Below are 26462 nucleotides of genomic sequence, written 5' to 3'. Positions count from 1 at the left end.
GCTAATTTGTTTTGGGATATAAACATTGGGTTGTTATTTTACCTGAAATGCACATGTTCCTCTACTACGACAATTAATCCAGAGATAAAAGGGTAAAAATGTGTTTCTAGCAATCTCTCCTCCTTCATGCCTCTTCTTCTTTGGACTTCATATGGAGGTTGGCAACCAACTTTAAGGTGCATTACCACTACCGACTGGAGTGTGGACCCTAGTTCATCTTTTCAATCAATCATGCTCCTAAAAACCAATGAGGAGATGGGAGAGGCGGGACTTGCAGCGCATCAAGGGTCACAATTTGAACAAAGTTATATTTTAGCACCTGGCTAGCAGATGCTTGTTGATGCGCGTGAGCAGTGTAGGTGCAATGATTGAATAACTTGTATGTACATTTATTTTGTAACGCTTGCGCACATGAAGCGAGCAGTGTGGTCAGCATGTTACAACAATTCTGTTATTGTTATTAGAGTGCTGAAAAGAACCTCAAGAATGTTGGTGATGACGTTGTGCTCCACCTGCTTGACGATACACCATTTTTCAAAAGTTCAACTCCTGTTTATTTTACTCGTTGTGATTGCATAAAGTTGTTACAACTGTCCAGTTTTCAAACACACCACATTCTCCTCTTCTCAATTTGGAATTGACGCGAATCATCTCAAAACTTTGTAGTTTTATTCTAGCTTTCATTCTGCTTACATCTTGCACACCTTGGAAACTAGCACCGCCTTTACATGTCTGTTTGCAAGCAGCCAAGTAGTCAAACCAGTCCGAATATTTAGAACATCACCTCTGCAAGACGTTCACAGGTAAAACGAACTATTGTTGTATACATTAAAAATAGATTTGATGTGATGAGATTTCTTTCCAAATTTACATTCATAATGCAGACATATTTTTTAAACAAAAGTTAGTCATATTTAATTCACATGTATTAATTAACTAACACAACAACAATTAATATGCCTATACTCCATTTCTACAGAAGTAAACTCATCAGCTGTAGTTGTACATAGTCATGGATTTTGAACCTGGCCGTGGAGACAATAATGGAAACCTTAAGCCTGGTAATAACATTCACACAATAGTGACTTAAATACCTATTTCTAATGAAATACAGGTTGGTTGGGCAAATAATCTTTGTAAATGTCATGTATCCTGTTCACCTACATAGTTATATTTTAAGAGGCCTATGATGTGAAATGCATATACAGTGCCTTCAGAAAGTATTCAGATTCCTTTTGTTAGGTTACAGCCTTGTTCTAAAAAAAAAAAAAAAAGATATACATATTTTTCCCTCATCAATCTACACACAATACCCCATAATGACAAAGCAAAAACAGGTTTTTAGAAATGTTTGCTAATTTATTAAAATCAACAGAAATGCGACATTTACATAAGTATTCAGACCCTTTACTCAGTACTTTGTTGAAGCACCTTTGGCAGCAATTACAGCCTCGAGTTTTCTTGGGTATGATGCTACAAGCTTTGCACACCTGTATTTGGGGAGTTTCTCCCATTCTTCTCTGCAGATCCTCTCAAGCTGTCAGGTTGGATGGGGAGCGTTGCTGCACAGCTATTTTCAGGTCTCTCCAGAGATGTTCGATCAGGTTCAAGTCCGGACTCTGGCTGGGCCACTCAAGGACATTCAGAGACTTGTCCCAAAGCCACTCTTGCGTTGTCTTGGCTGTGTGCTTAAGGTCGTTGTCTTGTTGAAAGGTGACATTTGTCCCAGTCTGAGATCTTTAGCACTCTGGAGCAGGTTTTCATCAAGGATCTCTCTGTACTTTGCTCCGTTCATCTTTGCCACAATCCTGACTAGTCTCCCACTCCCTGCCGCTGAAAAACATCCCTACAGCATGATGCTGCCACCACCATGATTCAACGTAGGGATGGTGTCAGGTTTCCTCCAGACGTGACGCTTGGCATTCAGGCCAAAGAGTTCAAGCCTGGTTTCATCAAACCAGAGAATCTTGTTTATCATGGTTTGTTTCTTTATGTGCCCTTTGGCAAATTCCAAGCGGGCTGTCATGTGCCTTTTACTGAGGAGTGACTTCCGTCTGGCCACTCTACCATAAAGGCCTGATTGGTGGAGTGCTGCAGAGATGGTTGTCCTTCTGGAAGGTTTCTCCCATCTCCACAGAGTGACCATCAGGTTCTTGGTCACCTCACTGACCAAGGCCCTTTTCCCCAGATTGCTCAGTTTGGCCAGGCGGACAGCCAGCTCTAGGAAGAGTCTTGGTGGTTCCAAACTCCATTTAAGAATGATGGAGGCCACCGTGTTCTTTGGGACCTTCAATGCTGCAGAAATCTTTTGGTACCCTTCCCCAGATCTGTGCCTCGACACAATCCTGTCTCTGAGCTCTATGGACAATTCCTTCGACCTCATGGCTTGTTCTTTGCTCTGATATGCACTGTCAACTGTGAGACCTTATATAGACAGGTGTGCGCCTTTCCAAATCATGTCCAATCTATTCAATTTACCACAGGCAGACTCCAATCAAGTTGTAGAAACATATCAAGGAGGATCGATGGAAACTGGATGCACTTGAGCTCAATTTTGAGTCTCATAGCAAAGTGTCTGAATACTTATGTAAATAAGGTATTTCTTTATTTTATTTTTATAAATGAGAAAAACTGTTTTCACTTGATCATTATGAGGTATTGTGTGTAGATTGCTGAGGATTTTTTTACATTTATTTAATACATTTTAGAATATGGCTGTAATGTAACAAAATATGCAAAAAGTCAAGGGGTCTGAATACTTTTTGAAGGCACTCTGTATATTTTTTACAATAGATTCTAGATCTCTGTATGTATGCAATAGTCCAATGCACTTGTAAATGACATATGATGAATGTCACTGACAAACCTTTACGGTGAAACAGAGCTAAACAACTCTATTGTATTCTGGAACACAGAACCCAAACCCACCAGTCCTGATTCAACAGAGGGTGGCCCAGTGAGTCCCAAACCAAGTAGGCATTCTAACTCTTTTGTATACTGTTGTAAAGTTGACACAATATGTGCATTTCACATATATCTTATGGCATCTGTATTTTCATAATTTCTGTGAAAAGGAAGAATTTGTACACATCTTATTGGCAAATCTTTGAGCATGTATCAAATGCCCTAGGCCTGGACTGATCTCTCTCTCTCCCTCTCTATCTGTTCATTCTTCCATTCTAGGAAAGATTGTAGCCTTCACAGCCAAACTAAACATTTGTGACAGCTACCCAACTCACAGCAGTATCCTGAAGTTTGCCAACGTCCTGGTCAATGAGGGAGACGGCTATACTACTCATACAGGGAAATTCAACTGCCCGCTGGCTGGCTTGTACCACTTCACATTGCATATGTCCACCTACGGCCGCACCCAGTGTAGTATCTTAAAGAATGGCCAGCGGGTTGTCTCAGCATACCACACCAGCCTGCCAAACAAGTGTTGCCAGGTAGTCAGCATTGGTAGTGTGATTGAGCTCACTGAAGGAGACCAGGTTTGGGTTCATCTGTGGGGACCTACAAGACATGACATTTTTGCTACTGAAGACAATGACACTGTGTTTGTTGGGTTTCTTTTGGCATAATAACTTCATTGCATACTAAGAGGGTGTCCTGGTATGTATTTATTTAGTGCCAATTTACTTGTGTTCAACTCCTCAGTGGTGTAATTAAATTGATAATGCATTTTATCGGTTAAGAACAACGCATTTTTTATATTATGATAATAATAAACACGGAACGACACACGCATGTTGGGTGTCATTTAGTCCTCCACAGCAGGTGGCGCTGCAACTAATAAACTGCCATCGAATTCTCTAACATTTTGTGCGCGTGCGTCTTGTTTTCATCGTGGAAGCGGGAGACAACAACATAGCTAGCCAGAAATTCTGAGTTATTCATTATTTCGTTAATTTTTATTTGTAAACCATTTCAAATGGATATAGAGGGTGGTACATATGAACCAGGATTCGTTGGGATTCGATTTTGTCAAGAATGGTAAGAGCGGATGGTTATAAAGAAGTTCACTTTGAAAGTGTATAACGTTACTGTAGCTAGCTAGCTGCTAGCTAAATACTATTAGTAGCTATGAAATTGAGTCGCAATCCTTATTCTCTCTGACGGTACCAGGATAGTCTAAAATGGTATTAAGTTCTCGAGGTAATTAACGTGTTATATATGAAAATAATGGGTATAATGCCAACCCAGAGATAGTGGGGCACCTGTAGTATCTAGGATAGATAAACGGGTGCATAATGAGTAACGTTATCTGATTAGGATGTCGTGACCTGTAATACCTGAGTAAAGAATTGTGCTTGCTCTGCATAGATACGTGGCTTTAGTCAGCGTAAATTGTGGTTCGCGCAGCATACTTGCTCTTACTATTATCTTTACGGTCAATCACAAGTCTGTCTGATCATTTCGTCTCATTGACTTGAAATCACATGAATCTAGACAATTGACTCAGTCTCACAACATAGATCAGGCGTCTCTGCTTGAGTTTGTTCGTGTTAAAAAAAATAGGAATATTTCATAATTCACATTACGAGTGAGTTCAAAATGTCTTTGTAAAACGTCAAAGTTTTTCTTTTAACAATTTCTGGCCTCTTCCCACAGATATAGGTGACGCTGAAGCATATGGCACTCTTCCAAGTAGGCTGGAAAATAGAACGAGTCAAAATACACCCAAAGCTGAAAAATGACAGAACGTTGGCTAAACTGGAACACTAGCGCAAGCCCATAGCAAATTAATGGAATCGGACATTCACATAGCCTGTTTTGACTGGAGTGACGCTTAGAATTCGTAAACCTAGAATAGTAAATTAGTAAACCTCGATAGTGACAAGTGTATTTGTCTGCATAACGTTGAAGTAGGGAAAAATTGCAACTTTTGACTATTTCTGGTCTAGCGATCGATGACAGCAGAGTACGCTGTCCAACCTTATGTAATTAGAAAGAAGAGATTATCCTGATTAAAATTGTGCCCGACTTGAAAAAATCTAAATATGCACATTGCGAGATATTTGGCGAAATAGACCAGCATGCCTCTCCATGGGAAAACAATGGGGGGGCTCAGCGTTCCAAGGGCAAATGGTATTTCGAGGCTAGCGTTTGATGACAACTGAGTAAGCTACCCAGCCTTACATAATTAGACAGAGGAGATTATCATGTTTTAAAATGGTTCCAAATTGGGGGGAAAATCTAAATATATACATTGTCAGATATTTGGCCAAATAGACAGATATACCTATTTCCCTATAGTAAACAATGGGAAGACCTCAGAGTTCCATGAGTAATTTGTTGTTAATTACATTTTAACTACCAGCAATGTGGGCAGATCTCATTGCCAACAATAGCAAAGCAGGAATTGTGAAGTACAACATTAAGCTGGGAATAGAACATTTGGAAGGCGAGTTGGTGCCACGGTGCTCAATAGAACTAATAGGAGCTGGCAGGGTGAAAAATGCCCTAAATAAGGCCTGTTTTTTTGTGATTACTTCAAAACTACGGAAAGCAGCTGGGACATATGGTAATATTATGAAACTGGGCTCCACGGCAGATGCAATGAGTTAGTTATCAGAAAAAAGCATTGTTACAACATTTCAGGTGTCCAGCCTATACTAAGCAGTATTGCTACTCTGATGCGGGTCTTTTTTAATCTAAGCCCGTAGCGATTTCATATTTCTCCCACTGACCACGGAAAAATAACCAGTTTTGATACAAATCGCCTTTCTTGTCCATGTCGCTAGGCACCGGAATTTGACTGAGAGACATTGCAGGCTCTCCTTCCTCACTCATTTGATCCACTTGTTTGCGTTTATCCGACAGCGATTACATTGTCCTCATACCTTATCCTCTTTTCCGTAGCGCTTGGCTTTGGGTTCATTTCTCTGACCCCATGTTAATATGTGAATAACTCTCGTCGGAGAGTTAGATGAGATGCAAGCATAATCCTTTACTCAGGTGTTACCTGTCACGACATCCTAATCAGACAGTCATAATGCACCTGTTTAGCTATCCTAGATAGGTGCCCCCACTAGCGCCATCTCTGGGTTGTCATTAAGTCCATTATCTTAACACTAGCTAGAATGTTATAACAACATTGTTTCATTCTGTTTTAGCAACAACATGTTGTATCCCAAAGAAGACAAGGAGAATCGAATCCTGCTCTATGCAGTAAGTGTGATGACATTCATATACCCACTGCAAATGGCTTACAGTAGTTAGCTAGTTTCATGCACTGCCTTTATTGGTTTGGAAGTGTTTGAGCATTCAATTGTTGAAACAAGTAAATGCATGAATGTAGTAGCCATTTTTGACTGCTGTGTATCTCAACAGTGCAGGAACTGTGACTATCAACAAGAAGCAGACAACAGCTGCATCTATGTCAACAAGATCACCCACGAAGTTGAGTAAGTGATCCCTATTTTCCACCACTTATTCTCAGACACTGAAATATACATCTGCCATGGGAAATTAAGTCATTTGTCTTATCTTTCTCACCCCTTTCTCTTCTCTCTCTGTCTCTTCTCTCCTCAGTGAGCTGACGCAGATAATTGCAGATGTGTCCCAGGATCCAACGCTTCCCCGGACAGAGGATCACCCCTGCCCAAAGTGAGAGTGGCCAACACTCACACACACTCGAACAAACACTCTCTCTATCTTCCTCCTTTAGCTCTCTGAAATCAGGCAATTTCTCCACACTATTTCAATTCACAAACACCTCTATCAATTCAAAATAACTTCCAAATAAATCTAACATTGATCCCTTTTCTCTCTTTTCAGGTGCGGTCACAAGGAGGCAGTGTTTTTCCAGTCCCACAGTATGAAGGCTGAGGTGCGTTGCTATTTTTTCATTATAGAACATTCCATGTCCCCAAAGAGTTTGCCAAATATAGAAATACTAGAGTCCACTGAGCCAAATGGATACATTAATATGTGGTATATATGAAAGTAACTGCTTTATTTTCTATGTAGGATGCCATGAGGCTGTACTATGTCTGCACGGCCCCTCACTGTGGACACCGCTGGACGGAGTGAAGAAGAGGTCAGATGTATGCATCCACAGCATCTGCTGTCACCCAACAGGCTACTGTGTCTCACTGGTTCACTGTGGCTTAAATCAGAATGACTGATCGTTATGTGGGTCTAAAATACTCTGCCAAATCAGAAACTTTATTAACAGGAATACTAACTTTTTGTGTTAGTTCTTCATCACCTTGTTGGCCTGTACGTCGTGGAACTGCTAAGATTTGTATGGACCACTCAAATCCCATGTATTACCTTGTTGTGGAGGAACACCTAACTGTTGGGACATAGTGTTAATAATGTATTAGCTCTAGTACTTTTTTCAGGTATTTGTCTAATTATTCTTTTTTTGAACAGGGAAAAATAAAAAAAATACAACTTTTGTTAAATGCTTCTGATTTCACTGTTGTATATATTGACACTGTATATATTAAATATTTCCTGAATTACTATGGTTACACGATCCTGTGAACCAATCTCTGTTGCAATGCTTGCCATCCCAAAAGAGCTGAAATAGAGATGGTTAAAAAAAAGTATTGTGTTTTATAACTGGGCATATGAAATGTTCCTCTTTAGTGGTGTGGCTTCGACTTCCCTTTCTTTTCTAGGCCTACCTGTTTGGCCACTGCAGTGTATTTCCCAATGTGTGTATTTTTTCGTTGTTTTTAGACCCACAGAGTTACAGTGTCATTGAGAAACGCATGACTAATGTGATTGGCATGCACGTGAAAGGAAAGTACGCAAAACATGTAATAACCCGCTGGAGAAACAGTCCACGCCCCCTTTAACAATGTGTTGTTAACAACTTGTTCTAAGGAACGTCAAGGAAACTGCCTCTTTTCAATGGCCTCTAGCGACTAAATCAAAAGCAAGTCTGGATAGTATAATACATGGATTTAAGAGTCAATGGTAAGGAAGTACCTATGAGTTCTATCGAAAGGTAATGATTAAGATTTCTGATAATGCTTTGAGATCTAGGAATGATACTTTGTTATGAATGGGTAAACGAAAGTGAATTGTTAGGTCTATAGTTTGGATATGGACCACCACAGATTTACTGTGGTTTGTTAACCATATGCATGCATTTCAGTAGAGGTGGTTACTCGGGAACAGTGGGGAGCAGTAGCCCCTCGATGCCGGGAGACCCTTAAGTGTCCTGCTCAAAGAGTTGTCATACACCACACTGCACTGTTGCACTGCGGGTGCATCCGAGAATGTATGGACCAGCTCATCCACATACAGACAATGCATATGCAGGATAGGAACTTTGATGACATTGGATACAAGTGAGTGACCTCTCCTTTCTTGGTGTTTTATATCATTCATTGTGTCAGGATAATACTATATGCAAATAACTGTTTTCTTGCATTTGCAGCTTTCTTATTGGGGGAGATTGCACAGTGTATGAGGGGCGAGGCTGGGGTGTTGTGGGTGCACATACCAAGGACAATAACCGTGACTCTTTGGGCATTGCCCTCATGGGCAACTTCAACAGTAAGAAACACAATATTGGACTTTTCATCTCCAAGTCATTACAGTGTGTAAGGCATTGGTGCCAATGGGTTTCGCTTCTCTGTTTCAGATGAGAGCCCCAGTCCAGCAGCCCTGTCATCTGTTAAACGGCTCCTGCAGTGTGGGGTTTCCCAGGGGCATTTGCACCCTGGATTTACCCTGCTTGGGCATAGAGACCTGGGGGACACCGAATGTCCTGGGGAGAGACTATATGCTGCACTAAAACATCTAAAATTTCCCTGAACATAACCTCTTCCACAGGCTCAATTGCTACTGGTTCGACAGAGAGAGAGTCGGGTGGTGAAAGAGATTACCCTGAACAGCACACTGAACATTTTGGGACTTCCTTGTGTGTTTTTAAACCACTAGATGGGGCAATGACGCTTTATCGTAGCCATGGCCTATAACGCATACTCTTTTTTCACAAGCATTTCACTACACCCGCAATAACATCTGCTAAACACTTGTATGTGACCAATAAAATTTGATTTGATAATGGAGTTTCCCAAACTCAGTCCTGCCCCCCTGGGTGCACGTTTTTGTTTTTGCCCTGGCACTACACAGCTGATTCAAATGACCAACTCACCATCAAGTTTTGATTATTTGAATCAGCTATGTAGTGGACCATTAGACCACTTTATATATCTGTGTTTTGTAGAGGACATACGTGGGCAATGTACAGTTTGTCAGATTGATGATTTGGCAATTGATGTGCAAGCGGCTTCAGAAATCTGTTGTAAATCGCCACCCATTCAGTGTAATTGTAGAGGCAAAATATTAAGGTTGTAAAATGCGTCTGTTTAGATTAGACTAAACATTATTATTTATTTGGGTATTCACATAAAATTGTCCACATACCATTATGTTCCTTTTTCTATGAGTGTGCTGCTATAAGGTGTTCTAGGAAATAAGAACTGAGAAGGGTGTAAGGGTAACTTACACTGAGTAAATAAATAAAAAATATGCTGCTGAACAAGTACAAACTATTGACATAAAACTGGATGGGATTTCAATTTTGGGTGGCCAACATATCTTCTCCTGACTTGCTGTTTTCTCCTGGATGAGTTTAAGATTTTGGGATTATTTGAAATGGCTTCTCAAATCACAAAAAAAATCAAATAAAACTATTTGTCAAAGGTAGAAAAGCCGTAGATGTTTCAACATTGTAAGCTATGCGTAAGGGGCAACATTCCAAACAAGTGTACACTTGTATTGCATGATGGAGTATTAAAGGGGACCCCATATCAAATTGAGAAAATAGAGGTGAAACATAAATGCGGCTTCATACTGTGTGCCTTGATGTTGCAACACATTTTACCTGTCAACTGTTGTGCAGGAAGCTGCATGCTCTCCAGCCAGACGTCTAGGCTACACAATCTGCCCCGCAACTATGTCTCGTTTAAGTTCTCCGCTTGTTTACTTACTTTACGAGTTTACCTACTCCTGAATTACGTACACACCTTCACCTAATTCGGCTTTGATGGGCTGTTTGCCAGGTTATTGTGTAAACAGACGGAAAGGAGTGGAGAGAGGCGGTCCCAGAGGGCGAGACGCAGGTGAGAGGTTTGAGTTTCACGCTCCTCGGAAGTGTTATAATTGAACCTGGGAGTTCATCTGTCAGTCAGTGAAATTGGCAGCGCACTAAACTAATCGCAAAGTTTGTAGTATACGGCTTGTGTGACTATGCATGTTTGGATCAGGATTGTTGAGCAGGAGTTTAAGCACGAGTGGCGCATTTTGTCTTTGGCACCCCAAGACGACGTGCGTATTATTTCGTGGATTTAGACGTTCCTTCTCTTCAGACTGCCAGACGCCGCGGGAAGTGGGTGATGTTGAACATGGAGGATTTGAAAGCCCCTGTCAGATTTTTCCACAAGTCTTCATTCAGCATCAGCAGCCTGCTGTTTCGACGAGAGGGGGTGATGAGTGATGACGGTGCCGTGCTGGATGGGCATCTTTCCAGAAAACACATTTTTTCGGGGCCATCTACTAGGCCTAAAGAAGTTTGTGCTCAAGATGGAACATATGATTTACATGGAGACAAGAACTGTCATAAAGAATACGCAGTCCAAGAGGACAAACGACTCTCCAGAGATGGAGAAAGGGAAGACGGAGAAGATACCGATGGAGTGGGAGAGGTGAAGACATGTGGAGGAGTAGAGGGAAAAGCTAAACCGGAGAAACCTCCTTTCAGCTATAACGCATTGATAATGATGGCTATTCGCCAGAGCCCGGAGCGAAGGCTTACGCTCAACGGCATTTACGAGTTCATAATGGGCAACTTCCCTTACTATCAAGAAAATAGACAAGGATGGCAGAATTCAATCCGACATAACCTGAGTTTGAACAAGTGCTTCGTCAAAGTACCTCGCCATTATGATGACCCAGGCAAAGGCAACTACTGGATGCTTGACCCTTCAAGCGAGGACGTATTCATAGGTGGCACAACTGGTAAACTCCGGCGCCGTTCCACGGCGGGCACCCAGACAAAGCTGGCAATAAAACGGGGTGCCCGTTTGACCTCCACCACTGCCGCCGGGCTGGCGTTCACTGGGTCCTTTTATTGGCCGGTGCCATCGTTTCTAAACCTTCAACCTCATGCGAACTCACACCCGGGCATGGGGTCATGTGTAGTGCCCAATCACTCCAACTATGCCACCTCGATCCTTTCTCAACGGTCACACCACATGAGTGCCATAAATACTGGAGCAGAACGACTCTTCCAAACAAACCAGGAGTCATCTTATTTTGGCATGGGTGCAGGCGCGCAGTACCGTCGCCATCACCAAATGAACGCAGCCACAACATTCGCCTCTTCATCGTTGCCATGCACTTTGTCTCTCCCTAACCCTTGTTCCTTTAACCTGCTCAACCGACAAGCTAGTTATTTTTACTCGCATCACCAGGTACCCCACCCGGCGACATTCAATACATGGTGCCAGGAGGAGTACCCCCCAACCAAGGCATCTCCAGCCGGACCCATTTACTCCGGAAAAAATGGGCCATCGGATTGCTTGGGGAGTTTGTGTGCGGAGTTCCCTAATTATTTCCCCTCAAGCAGCCCCATGAGCTCCCTCAACACCAATCTTTCTTGGAATGCAGGGGAATGACCATATTTAAATTAAAAACGTCAGTTTCTCTTTATGGATTAAATCTTTCGAATGTCTACCAATGCTGCGAAATTGATTCAAATAATTTATGTGAGTTTGCTATTTCCCAAATAGGCATATCTGTCTTTGGAAAGAAAACAATTATTTAATATGTTTTAAATAATTGCCAATCACGCTTTAATGTGCAATTTCATCTAAACGTATCAAACAACAAAAAACGCCATTCAGCATTAAAATTGTTTTCAGTGCAATAGCCTATATTAATGTTGTATTATTTCACGAATGGTCAATATTTGTGGTGCGTTCAGATCATTAAAAAATATATATTCCTTTCGTTAGTATTTTATTTTGTATTTTAATAGACGACTAACTATACATCACAAGATGAAGAGAGATGAGAAAATTATGCTGTATTTTAATTATTGCGCATGAAGTAAGAGCTTCATAATGAGGAATAATGTCGTGAAAATAACAAACTATTTGGTATCTGTGAATGTAATTATCATGGTCGAGGTTGTTATTGCGAGATTTTGCATCATCGTTTAGGCTACTTTTACACACAGGCTAAACCATCACTCTCTGTGAAGTTTGTATTCGTTTTTTTTCGTTCTTGGTGTTATAACTTCGTTTTGCGATTCGCTGGCCTAGTTCTTAGCGATGTGGGCTATATGAAACATGAATCATTTAATTAAAATTTTTAAAAAATGAAAATATCTGTGTTCCATAGGTGCTCTCCAGATATTTCCATTAATATAACATATCTTCTGACAACTGGATGTGTTTTAACAATTCACTGTTATTATCTTAAAACTAACTTGAAAGAACAATTGTCTTCATAAATGTCCTCTATCAATCTTATTGTATATAGCCTCGTTATTGTTATTCTTATTGTGTTACTTTTTATTATTACTTTTTATTTGAGTCTACATGGTAAATATTTTCTTATCTTTTCTTGAACTGCACTGTTGGTTAAGGGCTTGTAAGTAAGCATTTCATGGTAAAGTCTACACTTGTATTCAGCGCATGTTACAAATAAAGTTTGATTTGATTTGATATTGCTTGAGGAAGGCTGTGCGTAATTAATGGTTTGTCCTTTAAAAACGAAATCTTTGGTCATGTCTGAAAAAGTATTGGAAATATAGTGTTTACTCTGATGCTATTAAAATAATGTATACATTACAGACAAAAGTCCAGAATTATTTTTGATGTTCCTGAATTAAAAGTAAAAGTTCCTCATAAAAATATATAGGCTAAGAGTTCTCTCTGTCTTCACTAGCCTATTACTTCAAAATCATATCTGCAGTGATTGTCTCCATTTGTGTTTGTAAATGTATCTCAATTGTCTCAATGCTCAATACGAACACAATGCTGTGTTATGCACTTCTTACATTTTAGAAAATAACTATACTAAATATGCTTTGAGAAATGATTCATCCCAGAGATGGTGACTGTATGTCTTGCATGATTTGTACTATATCTGCACTAGCTATCTTTTTCCCTTTTAAGCCTGAAAATGTTTGTTTACAGGGAACTCTGTGCATGTCATATACTGTAGGCTATACGTGTAATTGATTTGATCCATTTTATAATGTGTGTGCAATAAAAACAAAAATAGTGATATAAAAGGGATGAGTTTTATTACATATGCATTCAAAACATAACAGCCGGTTATGTGATACTTAAGGAACAGGAAGAGAGTGTCAATGAGTCCAGAAGGAATCCAGCTGCATCCAAATAGCACTCACTCACACATGCACGCACAACACACACACAACACACACACATTCCCCCAGCCCATTCAATAGCTGAGCTCAACACTCATGGTCATATTTGAACAGAAACTTCATTAGCACCTGCTGATGAAACCCACTGTTACCTCCACAAATAGCCATGCTGCTGTATCTGAAAGAGTTCCAATGCAGCTGTTTTCATCTCAATATCTGGGTAACAATTAAGCACCTTACTATGATTGTTTTCAATTGAAATGGTAAAAAATAATAAAAAATAGCTTCTTAGCAAAGAGCAATTTCTTAAGCAATAATTTTGCTAGGACTGTCTGGGAGTGGGAGGGGGAAACTGAAAACTATCTGTTAGTGTCAGAGAGGTTTTGAACTATCTTTCTTATTGTTCTATTAACTCATTTACTGCATGGTGATGTCAACATGGAAGGTCAAAACTCTATCCCACCATACCAGGCTGAAATTTCAGGTGGTCTTTTCAAACAGCTATTACACTAAAATAGTATTATCATCATTTTCACAATTTCACAGAATTATTCCAACCTCATATTGTGGAAATAAATATAAAACACAGTGAAATCACGTTTTTGACTGCACTGGGACTTTAAGATCATCAAAAGTTCAAATCTGAAACTACAGACGTGTCAGTGTGATAAAGGGCATGCAGAGCCAGCATTGACTGAGATGTATAGGGAGAGAGAGAGATAGACATCATAGCCTGGCTGATCTCATTGATCTACTTCTACTGTTTCGCCTGCACATGACATCACCGCCTGATGAACTTTTCCTTACCTTTCTTGGGGCTCATTCGAGATATAATTGAATAAAAATAGATGTGTGAGGACACAGATAAGGACAGATTTCTGGAAGTGTGCCTCTATCAAACAAAAGAGGCTTTATGTGGACTGTAGCCACCTTTCCTAGACAGCCCAGTCTCAAACACAGTCGGCTGCGGTTAGACCAGGATACTGCTCTTAGGATGTTTCATGTAACCTTACACCAACACTGTTGGCAAACTTAGGGTCTAGATACAAAGATTATAATAACATTTTCATTACGCACATGAGTAATTGTGGTATAACCACTTAGAGCAAGATAGAGAGTGAATCAACAAGTAAGCTAGTACAGATGGGGCTTTGTGTGTCCTGGGGCAACTGTAATACAATCCTGTTTGCTGTGAATTCAGTAATAAATAACAGCCATCCTCTGACAGGCATTGATAATAACCCCACACCTCTAAATCACCCAGCCAGCAGACTCACAGTACCACAGGGCAGAGAGTAAATCAGCATGAGGAGAGGGACTGAGGCAGGCCTCAAGATGTGTCTGTGCACTCAAGGGCAGCTTGTGCTCACCAAGACCCTGTAGCTAGACCACACACAAACAAACACACACACACACACACACACACACACACACACACACACACACACACACACACACACACACACACACACACACACACACACACACACACACACACACACACACACACACAGACACACACACACACACCTTCACATGGGTGTATGGACAGCTAACAGTCAATAATCCCAGCCTCTCTGTAAGAATTCATCTGGGACTTATGACAGGCTCCCCCATTAAGGAAGAGAGTGAGTGAGAAGGGGCTGTTTGGCTGAGACAGGTAGAGGGTGTATGTTTCATAATGATAGTCAAGCTTTGAAAATCAATCCCAAACTTGGGCCTCCCAAATCAGCACACTGTGGGTGTGATTATCCCCTAGCATGTGCCCTCCCAAGGTAGAGTCGCCACCCTGTGAAATAAGGTTGGTGGATGTATCTCCCCCCCAGGCGCCTGCCTGTCTCTCGCCAGGAAGCCAATCTCCCAATGTCTCAGTACTGTGCAGATAATGTACATCTCTGTCTCTCACACGCGTTCACTCTCATCTCTGTCTACAACAGAGTTACATGTGGGTCTGTGTCTGCCAATATTTGCAGTGGGCACTGATATATAGCTTAAAGCTCAATGTGTCCGGGACCTAAAAACATACCACTACGATACAGCTACGATGGGAAGTGACTTTTCATAGCAGGTTAGGAGAGCATTTTCGCTAACCTTAACACTTTTCCTGTCCTTAATCTAATTCTCCTAACCTGCTACGGAAAAGTAACTTCCGGTCGTAGCTGTATCGAAGTGCCATGTTTTTAGGGAATCTGCTGTGTGTCCTAAGTATCAAATTACATATTCTTTATCTCTCAAATAATAGTTTCTTCTAAAATCATCTTGAGATTTGTTACATTCCCCAGTTTCTGTGTTGTAGTTTGTGTATTTCAGTATGTGTGTTTCAGGAGATGGCTTCCTGAATTCTCCCCAAGCAGCTGATTGGTCAGCCCCATTGATGATTGGAGCTGACCACGCCCCCTCGTCAAGTTACAGCTGTATCCGATTGGACTCCTTCTGAAGCTATATAAAAGCCAGTGTTCTGTTCATGAGAAAAATAATGCAGAGAGAGGGAGATCATTGCTGAGAGATGATTGCTGAAAGAGGAGGCTGATGGCTGAGAGAGGAGGCTGATGGCTGAGGGTCATATTGTGTTGGTTGTTGCTGAGATTGAGACATGCAGTTGGTATGTACTATGTTAGTTATTGATGGGAGCAGCGTTGGTATGTTCTGTGTGAGTTTGTTGCTCAGTCAGAGCCTATTTGATGTCCTGTGTTTCTCAGTGTGTTTGTGAAATTGTTTATAATATTCTGTTTCATTTGTTCCCAGGGGGGAAGGGGAAGGCACCTAGGGAGTGCTTAGGCAAGAGGCCCGCGGGCATACATATACCCGTAGTATATTCACTGTCTAGGCACACTAGGTAAGACCTGGGCGGACCACCCCCTGTATTTTGGTTAGCGCACCAGGTGGTGCTAGTTAGGTAAGTAGTGGGTAGGCAGGTAAGAAGACTCGAGGCTGTAATCACTGCCAAAAATCAAGGGGCTGGACGAGTCCCATAAAGCAGCCAGAAGGGCAGCCCACGGAGAGGGGACTGGGGGAAGAGAGGTTACTCCCGTATAGTCGTGCTCAGTCCCAGGGATAACGGAGGGAGCTCAGTTTTGTTCCCCGCAGGATACAGCAAGCCCAGAAGATGGTATCCCTGAGAGTGTTTCCTGGGGGAGACCTATTCTTTACTTTTTGTTTGTTATTTAAATAAACATCCTCGAACCCGGCTAATCCTATTGTCCATGTCTGTAATGGGGTGCGTGTTGGTGGCAGGGAAGTCAGGCGCAGGAGAACGAACTTGGTATAAACGGAGTTATTTAATAAATGCTCACAAACTCCGAAAACCAACATATACAAAATAAAGAAAGTGGGTACAAAACCCGCCGCACACCATAACATACTTAGCACCAATACATACAACGAACAATCACCGACAAAGACATGAGGTAAAACAGAGGGTTAAATACACAACACGTAATGATGGGATTGAAACCAGGTGTGATGTGAGACAAGACAAAATCAATGGAAAATGGAAAAATGGATCAGCGATGGCTAGAAGGTCGGTGACGTCGACCGCCGAACACCGCCCGAGCAAGGAGAGGGAACAACTTCGGCGGAAGTCGTGACAGTGTCTGATCTGTGTAAAAGTCTTGACCAAACCCTCCTGGTCTGCCACAAGTGGTGGAGAATGCGGGTAGTCTGGTAAGGTGGTCATATCGTGGTTGACGTTTACACAGAATCAGCATGGACGAGTTGATAGCTCAGTTCATCCGGGCCCAACAAGCACGCTAACGGAAAACGACGACATCGAAACATACCTCTGTACATTTGAAAGGACAGGACTACGGGAAGGATGGCCAAGGCTGAGGTGGGACCTTACCGACGAACAGGCGGCTAACTACAACGGACTCAAACAGGAGATACTCAGCCGCTATGGGTACAGCCTGGCCCACCGTGCCCAGATGAGCGACCTACTGCGCAGGGTATGGCTCCTACCAGGGCATGGCTCCTAACCAACGTATCCACCATCTCCATCCTAGACAAAGTGGTCCTGGATCGCTTCTTACGGGCGCTACCCCACGACATGAAGAGAGCAGCGAGTCTATGCACGCCCAAGACCTTGAGGACCTCCTGGGAGCAGTGGAGATGCCTCAGAACACTGAGTCCCTGCTGAGTGGGTGCCGGGCCGACCTGCCACTGACGACCCCAGGTAGATGGAGACCAAAGGAGGTGTTTTGAGCATGGCGTCCGGGGGCACCTTGCCTGGAATTTACAGGCTTGAGAGGAATCGATACAATCAGCAAGCCCCGGAAGCTAGGTGGGCCATGCAGTGAACTACGTCACCTCCCGTTGGGCGCACCATGAATAAACGGCACCCATGGTCACGGTGAAGGTCGACGGACACGACATGGAAGCTCTATTACACTCCGGAAGTATGGTTACGCTCGTAACCACGAGCCTGCTGAACCAGGGGACCGAACGTGGTAGGGAGATGTCCATTTCCTGTGTCCACGGTGACACAAAGTGGTATCGAACCGTATTGGCCAATATTGTGACGCCACAAGGGAACTGCCAGATGATGGTGGGTGCTGTACCGGAGGTGCCGGTACCCCTCTTCATGGGACGAGATTGTCCGCTGTTCGCGGCACAGTTTTTTTTCGCGTTATTTGTAACTTATTTTGTACATAATGTTTCTGCAACCGTATCTTACGGCAAAAAATAGCTTCTGGATATCAAGAAAGCGATCACTCGGATTAGACAAAGATTTTTTTCTTTAACAAACAAGACGCACAAGACATCCTCCAAACACCCGGCAGGGCCGACATCCAAGTTATTTGCAAGAAGAAGCGACACAGGTACAGAGGACAAAGAGCCGGATGCCTGGTCAGGACCCGAAAAAGGCAATTGGGAAAGCTGCCGTTACCGTCAATACTACTCGCCGACGTGCAATCATTGGACAATAAACTAGACGAGGTACGATCGCGAATATCCTACCAACGGGACATCAAAAACTGTAATATCCTATGTTTCACGGAATCGTGAATGAATGACGACATGGATATTCAGCTAGCGGGATACACGCTGCACTGGCAGGGGGGACGAGGGGGGGGGGCGGTCTGTGCATATTTGTAAACAACAGCTGGTGCACGAAATCTAAGGAAGTCTCTAGATTTTGCTCACCTGAAGTAGAGTATATTGTGATAAATTGCAGGACACACTACTTGCCTAGAAAGTTTTCAGCTATACTTTTCGTGGCTGTTTATTTACAACCACAGACAGATGCTGGCACTAAGACCGCACTCAGTCAGCTGTATAAGGAAATAAGCAAACAGGAAACCACTCACCCAGAGGCGGCGCTCCTAGTGGCCGGAGACTTTAATGCAGGGAAACTTAAATCAGTTCTACCAAATTTCCATCAACATGTTAAATGTGCAACCAGAGGGAAAAAAAATTCTAGACAACCTGTACTCCACACACAGAGACGCGTACAAAGCTATCCCTCGCCCTCCATTTGGTAAATCCGACCACAACTCTATCCTCCTGATTCCTGCTTACAAGCAAAAATTAAAGCAGGAAGCACCAGTGACTCGGTCTATAAAAAAAAAGGTGGTCAGATGAAGCAGATGCTAAACTACAGGACTGTTTTGCTATCACAGACTGGAACATGTTCAGGGATTCTTCCGATGGCATTGAGGAATACACCACATCAGTCACTGGCTTTATCAATAAGTGCATCGAGGACGTCGTCCCCACAGTGACTGTACGTACACACCCCAACCAGAAGCCATGGATTACAGGCAACATTCGCACTGAGCTAAAGGGTAGAGCTGCCGCTTTCAAGGTGCGGGACTCTAACCCGGAAGCTTACAAGAAATCCTGCTATGCCCTGCGACGAACCATCAAACAGGCAAAGCGTCAATACAGGGCTGAGATTGAATCATACTACACCGGCTCCGACGTTCGTCTTATGTGGCAGGGCTTGCAAACTATTACAGACAACAAAGGGAAGCACAGCCGCGAGCTGCCCAGTGGCACGAGCCTACCAGATGAGCTAAATCACTTCTATGCTCGCTTCGAGGCAAGCAACACCGAGGCATGCATGAGAGCATCAGCTGTTCCAGGCGACTGTGTGATCACGCTCGCCGTAGCCGACGTGAGTAAGACCTTTAAACAGGTCAACATACAGAAGGCTGCGGGGCCAGATGCATTACCAGGACGTGTGCTCCGGGCATGTGTTGACCAACTGGCAGGTGTCTTCACTGACATTTTCAACATCTTCCTGATTAAGTCTGTAATACCAACATGTTTCAAACAGACCCCCATAGTCCCTGTGCCCAAGAACACAAAGGCAACCTGCCTAAATGACTACAGACCCGTAGCACTCATGTCTGTAGCCATGAAGTGCTTTGAAAGGTTGGTAATAGATCACATCAACACCATTATCCCAGAAACCCTAGACCCACTCCAATTTGCATACCGCCCAAACAGATCCACAGATGATGCAATCTCTATTGCACTCCACACTGCCCTTTCCCACCTGGACAAAAGGAACACTTATGTGAGAATGCTATTCATTGACTACAGCTCAGCGTTCAACACCATAGTACCCTCAAAGCTCATCACTAAGCTAAGGATCCTGGTACTAAACACCTCCCTCTGCAACTGGATCCTGGACTTCCTGCCGGGCCGCTCCCAGGTGGTGAGGGTAGGTAGCAACACATCTGCCACGCTGATCCTCAACACTGGAGCTCCCCAGGGGTGCGTGCTCAGTCCCCTCCTGTACTCCCTGTTCACCCATGACTGCATAGCCAGGCACAACTCCAACACCATCATTAAGGTTGCAGACGACACAACAGTGGTAGGCCTGATCACCGACAACGACGAGACAGCCTATAGGGAGGAAGTCAGAGACCTGGCCGGGTGGTGCCAGAATAGCAACCTATCCCTCAACGTAACCAAGACAAAGGAGATTATTGTGGACTACAGGAAAAGGAGGACCGAGCATGCCCCCATTCTCATCGACGGGGCTGTAGTGGAGCAGGTTGAGAGCTTCAAGTTCTCAACTAGAATGTTTCAAACACACCAAGACAGTCGTGAAGAGGGCACGACAAAGCCTGTTCCCCTTCAGGAAACTAAAAAGATTTGGCTTGGGTCCTGAGATCCTCAAAAGGTTCTACAGCTGCAACATCAAGAGCATCCTGACTGGTTGCATCACTGCCTGGTACGGCAACTGCTCGGCCTCTGACCGCAAGGCACTACAGAGGGTAGTGTGTACGGCCCAGTACATCACTGGGGCTAAGCTGCCTGCCATCCAGGATCTCTACACCAGGCGGTGTCAGTGGAAGGCCCTAAAAATTGTCAAAGACCCCAGCCACCCCAGTCATAGAGTGTTCTCTCTACTACCGTATGGCAAGTGGTACCGGAGTTCAAAGTCTAGGACAAAAAGGCTTCTCAACAGGTTTTACCCACAAGCCATAAGACTCCTGAACAGGTAATCAAATGGCTATCCGGACTATTTGCATTATGTTCCCCCCCCAACCCCTCTTTTTACGCTGTGGCTACTCTCTGTTTATCATATATGCATAGTCACTTTAACTATACATTCATGTACATACTACCTCAATTGGGCCGACCAACCAGTCCTCCTGCACAGTGGCTAACCGGGCTATCTGCATTGTGTCCCACCCACCACCCGCCAACCCCTCTTTTACGCTACTGCTACTCTCTGTTCATCATATATGCATAGTCACTTTAACCATATATACATGTACATACTACCTCAATCAGCCTGACTAACCGGTGTCTGTATGTAGCCTCACTACTTTTATAGCCTCGCTACTGTATATAGCCTGTCTTTTTACTCTTGTTTTATTTCTTTACCTACCTATTGTTCACCTAATACCTTTTTTGCACTATTGGTTAGAGCCTGTAAGTAAGCATTTCACTGTAAAGTCTACACCTGTTGTATTCAGCGCACGTGACAAATAAACTTTTTGATTTGATTTGGAGGCACAAGCTGAGGAAAAAGGTACGAGCCGGCTGAAGACGACGGCCCGGAAGCAAGTGGTTGACAAACCTGTATCTACGGGTCCGGAGTCGAAGTCGGAGGGGGCGTCAGAACCCGACCCCCCTGGTGAACCACTGGAGGAGGAGCCCATCCTCCCCCTCCTCGATTTCGAGGGACCAGTCGAGAAACCCGCTGGGGGCCAACTGAGGTGACAATTCGGGACTGCCCAGTGGGAGGATCCAAACTTGAAAGCCACCGCAGCCCAAGTAATAGTGGTGGATGGACGGCTACTTCCGGGGGTGAGTGACTGGCAATACCCCCATTTCCAAATCAAGAATAACCTTTGGTATCAGGTGTCGCGCCAACAGGGGGAACTTCGAGAGGTACTGATGCTGCCCCGATGATATGTGGGAACCGTTCTTCAGCTGGCCCACACTCACCTGTTGGGGGCGCACTTGGGAATGGAGAAGACCCAGGAACGGATTGCCAGGAACGGATTGTTACACTGGCCTAGGATGAGGAGAGCCGTGGAAGACTATTGTCGTAGCTGCCCGGAGTGTCAAATTACTGCCCCAAAAGCACACTTCCGAAACCCACTGGTCCCCCTACCGATAATCGGGGTGCCCTTTGAACGCATCGCCATGGACATAGTGGGAACACTGGTAAAAACAGCATGAGGACACTGGTACATTCTGGTAATGATAGATTATGCCACCCGGTATCCCGAGAACATTCCACTACAGGTGGCGGTATCCAAGGGAATTTCCCAGGAGCTGTTCCACCTCTTTAGCCGGGTGGGCATCCCGAACAAGATCCTGACAGACCAAGGTACTGAATTTATGTCCCGCCTAATGAAAGATTTGTGTGCTCTCCTGCAGATCAAGCAGATCCGGACCTCCGTCTTTCACCCACAGATGGATGGGCTCGTTGAGCGGTTCAAAAAACGCTCAAACAAATACTGCGGAAGGTCATCGAGCAGGACGGGAAGAACTGGGACCAGCTACTACCTCCTCTGGTTTTTCCTCTTTCGAACTCCTCTATGGGAGGAGGCCATGCGGCCTACTGGACCTCACCAAGGAGGTGTGGGAAGCCCAACCTACCCCCTTACGCAACGTGGTATAGCTCGTGGAGACGATGAGGGAGCGGATGACAGCCACATGGCCAGTGGTAAGGGAGCATATGGAGAAGGCACAACGCGCCCAAGCCCAGGTCTACAATCGTGGAACCCAGCCCTGAGAATTCCAGGTGGAAACAAGGTGTTGGTTTTAATCCCCACGGCCGAAAGTAAGTTCCTGGCAACATGGCACGGGCCATACGAGGTGATAGAGAAGCTGGGACCCGTAAATTACCGGGTACGGCAGCCGGGGAAACGGAAACCCCAACAGATTTACCACGTGAACCTGTTGAAGAAGTGGCATGGGAGGACAGCCTTGGCCGTGTTATGGTCGGGACCCAGGAAGCCAATGGTACCAGTGGTGGTCCAAAACAATGAGGTCCTCGACCCGGCCCAGAAGCAAGCGCTCAGGGAGCTCGTTGATCGGAACACGGCGGTGTTCTCCGAGAAGCCGGGCTGCACAACTCTCATGGAACACTACGTCCGTACCCTGACCGGGGAAACGGTATGAAAGAGGCCATATCGGATTCCTGAGGCCCGAAGGAAGACCGTGAAGCAGGAAGTGGAGGCTATGCTGAGGATGGGGGTTGTCGAAGAGTTCCACAGCGCATGGTGCAGCCCCATCGTGTTGGTGCCCAAACCGGACGGTAGCCTGCGCTTCTGTAATGATTTCCAGGGTGTGAACAACATCAGCTTGTTCGACGCCTACCCCATGCCGAGGGTGGACGAGCTCATCGACCGATTGGGAAAGGCCCGGTACATCAGCACCCTTGACCTGACCAAAGGATATTGGCACGTACCGTTGGCAACCAGGGCCCGCCTGGTTAGAGCGAAATGGACAGGCAAGATCGAAGCGACGTTCAGGCGTCTGAAGGAAGCACTGTGCTCCCATCCAATTCTCGTAATGTCGATTTCCAAGTGCCGATGTTGGTCCAGACGGACGCATGTGACATGGGACTAGGGGCCGTCCTGTCCCAGGTACACGATGGGGAGGAGCACCCCATCATGTACATAAGCTGATACCCTGAGAGAAAAAGTACTCTATTGTTGAGAAAGAGTGCCTAGCGGTGAAGTTGGCGCTAGACACTCAAGTATTACCTGTTGGGTACCCACTTCACCCTGGTCACCGACCATGCTCCCCTGGTCTGGATGACCATGGGAAGGAACACAAACGATCGGGTCACCAGGTAGTTCTTGTTCCTTCAACGCTTCTCTTTTTCTGTTATGCACAGGTCAGGGGTGAAGCATGGAAAAGCGGATGCCCTATCAAGAAGGGAGACATACGTTGCACTGACGACAACCCCCTCCCCGACAGAGCAAAAAAAGGGGGGGGGGGTGGCGTACAGTAGGTCAGCCATTAGGGGAAGACTCGCCGAGGCCTGGTGACAGATGCAGTCTACATCATGAGACGATGGCTCCTTCTGCTGGACGTGCCAGGTCTTGACAGGCTCTCCGGTCAGGACTAATTGGGGCTGATTGTGGTTGGTGAGTAACCAAGGGAATGATTGCTCACCAGCTGGACGAGTCCCATAAAGCTGCCAAAAGGGCAGCACACGAGAGGGGACTGGGGGAAGAGAGGTTACTCCTGTATAGTCGTGCTCTGTCCCAGGGATAATGGAGGGAGCTCAGTTTTGTTCCCCACAGGATGCAGCAAGACCCGGAGCCCAGAAGACGGTATCCCAGAGAGCGTTTCCTGGGGGAGACCTATTATTTTCTTTTTGCTTGTTATTTAAATAAACATCCTTGAAACCGAGCTAATCCAACTCTGTCTGTGTCTGATCTGTGTAAACATCTTGACCAAACCCCCTGGTCTGCCATAGTAATTAGGGTTGTTGTTCTGTTGGAAGGTGAACCTTTTCCCCAGTCTGAGGTCCTGAGTGCTCTGGAACAGGTTTTCATCAAGGATCTCTCTGAACTTTGCTCCGTTCATCTTTGCCGCTGAAAAACATCCCCACATCATGAGGCTGCCACTACCATGCTTCACTGGAGGGATGGTGCCAGGTTTCCTCCAGGTGTGGTGCTTGGCATTCAGGCCAAAGAGTTAAATCTTGGTTTCATCAGACCAGAGAATCTTGTTTCTCATGGTCTGAGTCTTTAGGTGCCTTTTGGCAAACTCCAAGCGGGCTGTCATGTGCCTTTTACTGAGGAGTGGCTTCTGTCTGGCCACTACCATAAAGGCCTGATTGGTGGAGTGCTGCAGAGATGGTTGTCCTTCTGGAAGGTTCTCCAATCTCCACAGCGGAACTCTAGAGCTCTGTCAGAGTGACCATCAGATTCCTCAACACAATCCTCTCTCGGAGCTCTACGGACAATTCCTTTGACCTGAGAGTGTGGTTTTTGTTCTGACATGCACTGTCAACTGTGGGACCTTATATAGACATGTGTGCCTTTCCAAATCATGTCCAATCAATTGAATTTACCACAGGTGGACTCCAATCAAGTTGTAGAAACATGTCAAGGATGGTCAATGGAAACAGGGTGCACCTGAGCTCAATTTCGAGTCTAATAGCAAAGGGTCTGAATAGTTATGTAAATATTTATGTTTTTAATTTTTAATACATTTGCTACAAATCATAAAAACCTTTTTTGCTTTGTCATCATGGGGTATTGTGTGTAGATTGCTGAAGATGTAGAAAAAGTGTGGAAAAAGTCAAGGGGTCTGAATACTTTCTGAATGCACTGTATATAGGGGCAGTACTCAGTGACATCACTTTCTGAAACAGGAGGTAAAAATATATAACAGTTCCACAATATTAACATTCAATGTATCAAAATATATGATCATACACAAGGAATGTGATCAATATGTACAGTCGTGGCCAAAAGTTTTGAGAATGACACATATTAATTTCCATAAAGTTTGCTGCTTCAGTGTCTTTAGATATGTTTGTCAGATGTTACTATGGAATACTGAAGTGTAATTACAAGCATTTCACAAGTTTTCAAAGGCTTTTAATGACAATTACATGAAGTTGATGCAAAGAGTCAATATTTGCAGTGTTGACCCTTCTTTTTCAAGACCTCTGCAATCCGCCCTGGCATGCTGTCAATTAACTTCTCGGCCACATCCTGACTGATGGCAGCCCATTCTTGCATAATCAATGCTTGGAGTTTATCAGAATTTGTGGGTTTTTGTTTGTCCACCCACCTCTTGAGGATTGACCACAAACTCTCAATGGGATTAAGGTCTGGTGAGTTTCCTGGCCATGGACCCAAAATATCAATGTTTTGTTCCCCGAGCTACTTGTTATCACTTTTGCCTTATGGCAAGGTGCTCCATCATGCTGGAAAAGCCATTATTCGTCACCAAACTGTTCCTGGATGGTTGGGAGAAGTTGCTCTCGGAGGATGTGTTGGTACCATTCTTTATTCATGGCTGTGTTCTTAGGCAAAATTGTGAGTGAGCCCACTCCCTTGGCTGAGAAGCAACCCCACACATGAATGGTCTCAGGATGCTTTACTGTTGGCATGACACAGGACTGATGGTAGCGCTCACCTTGTCTTCTCCGGGCCAAGCTTTTTTCCGGATGCCCAAACAATCGGAAAGGGGAGTCATCTGATAAAATGACTTTGCCCCAGTCCTCAGCAGTCCAATCCCTGTACCTTTAGCAGAATATCAGTCTGTCCCTGATCTTTTTCCTGGAGAGAAGTGGCTTCTTTGCTGCCCTTCTTGACACCAGGCCATCCTCCAAAAGTCTTCGCCTCACTGTGCCTGCAGATGCACTCACACCTACCTGCTGCCATTCCTGAGCAAGCTCTGTACTGGTGGTGCCCCGATCCAGCAGCTGAATCAACTTTAGGAGACGTCCTGGCGCTTGCTGGACTTTCTTGGGCACCCTGAAGCCTTCTTCACAACAGTGAACCGCTCTCCTTGAAGTTCTTGATGATCCGATAAATGGTTGATTTAGGTGCAATCTTACTGGCAGCAATATCCTTGCCTGTGAAGCCCTTTTTGTGCAAAGCAATGATGACGGCACGTGTTTCCTTGCAAGTAACCATGGTTGACAGAG

At 44.4% G+C, this 26462-nt stretch overlaps 3 protein-coding genes across 3 annotated transcripts; all 3 read left to right on the top strand.

The window, feature by feature from the left end:
* The first annotated feature begins 3833 nt into the window (after nucleotides 1-3833).
* LOC120028746 (DNA-directed RNA polymerase II subunit RPB9) lies at nucleotides 3834-7412 on the top strand. The gene is made up of 6 exons (XM_038973977.1): nucleotides 3834-3993; nucleotides 6117-6171; nucleotides 6334-6407; nucleotides 6535-6609; nucleotides 6781-6832; nucleotides 6973-7412. The coding sequence occupies exons 1-6, from the start codon at nucleotides 3932-3934 to the stop codon at nucleotides 7033-7035; spliced, it is 381 nt and encodes a 126-aa protein (XP_038829905.1). The 5' UTR covers nucleotides 3834-3931; the 3' UTR covers nucleotides 7036-7412.
* A 420-nt stretch (nucleotides 7413-7832) lies between these two features.
* LOC120029092 (peptidoglycan recognition protein 1-like) lies at nucleotides 7833-9504 on the top strand. Its single transcript, XM_038974394.1, has 4 exons — nucleotides 7833-7932; nucleotides 8114-8309; nucleotides 8399-8517; nucleotides 8606-9504. Exons 1-4 carry the CDS (start codon nucleotides 7914-7916, stop codon nucleotides 8776-8778), a joined length of 507 nt encoding a protein of 168 aa, XP_038830322.1. The 5' UTR covers nucleotides 7833-7913; the 3' UTR covers nucleotides 8779-9504.
* Nucleotides 9505-10373: 869 nt separating this feature from the next.
* LOC120028454 (forkhead box protein G1-like) lies at nucleotides 10374-11645 on the top strand. The gene has a single exon (XM_038973666.1). It carries the CDS (start codon nucleotides 10374-10376, stop codon nucleotides 11643-11645), a length of 1272 nt encoding a protein of 423 aa, XP_038829594.1.
* Nucleotides 11646-26462: the final 14817 nt, after the last annotated feature.

This window comes from Salvelinus namaycush, chromosome 34 (assembly GCF_016432855.1).
Source record: "Salvelinus namaycush isolate Seneca chromosome 34, SaNama_1.0, whole genome shotgun sequence".
In the NCBI taxonomy this organism is placed as follows: domain Eukaryota; kingdom Metazoa; phylum Chordata; class Actinopteri; order Salmoniformes; family Salmonidae; genus Salvelinus; species Salvelinus namaycush.
Note: the sequence above shows the minus strand (reverse complement) of the source record. Positions and strands in the feature narration are given on the sequence as shown.

Coding starts and splice junctions, on each gene's coding strand:
- LOC120028746 (XM_038973977.1), top strand. CDS start 3,932: ATGGATATAGAGGGTGGTACATATGAACCAGGATTCGTTGGGATTCGA. Junction 6,172..6,333: donor ATCGAATCCTGCTCTATGCA/GTAAGTGTGATG, acceptor GTATCTCAACAG/TGCAGGAACTGTGACTATCA. Junction 6,610..6,780: donor GAGGATCACCCCTGCCCAAA/GTGAGAGTGGCC, acceptor CTCTCTTTTCAG/GTGCGGTCACAAGGAGGCAG.
- LOC120029092 (XM_038974394.1), top strand. Junction 8,310..8,398: donor TTTGATGACATTGGATACAA/GTGAGTGACCTC, acceptor TTGCATTTGCAG/CTTTCTTATTGGGGGAGATT. Junction 8,518..8,605: donor CCTCATGGGCAACTTCAACA/GTAAGAAACACA, acceptor TCTCTGTTTCAG/ATGAGAGCCCCAGTCCAGCA.
- LOC120028454 (XM_038973666.1), top strand. CDS start 10,374: ATGGAGGATTTGAAAGCCCCTGTCAGATTTTTCCACAAGTCTTCATTC.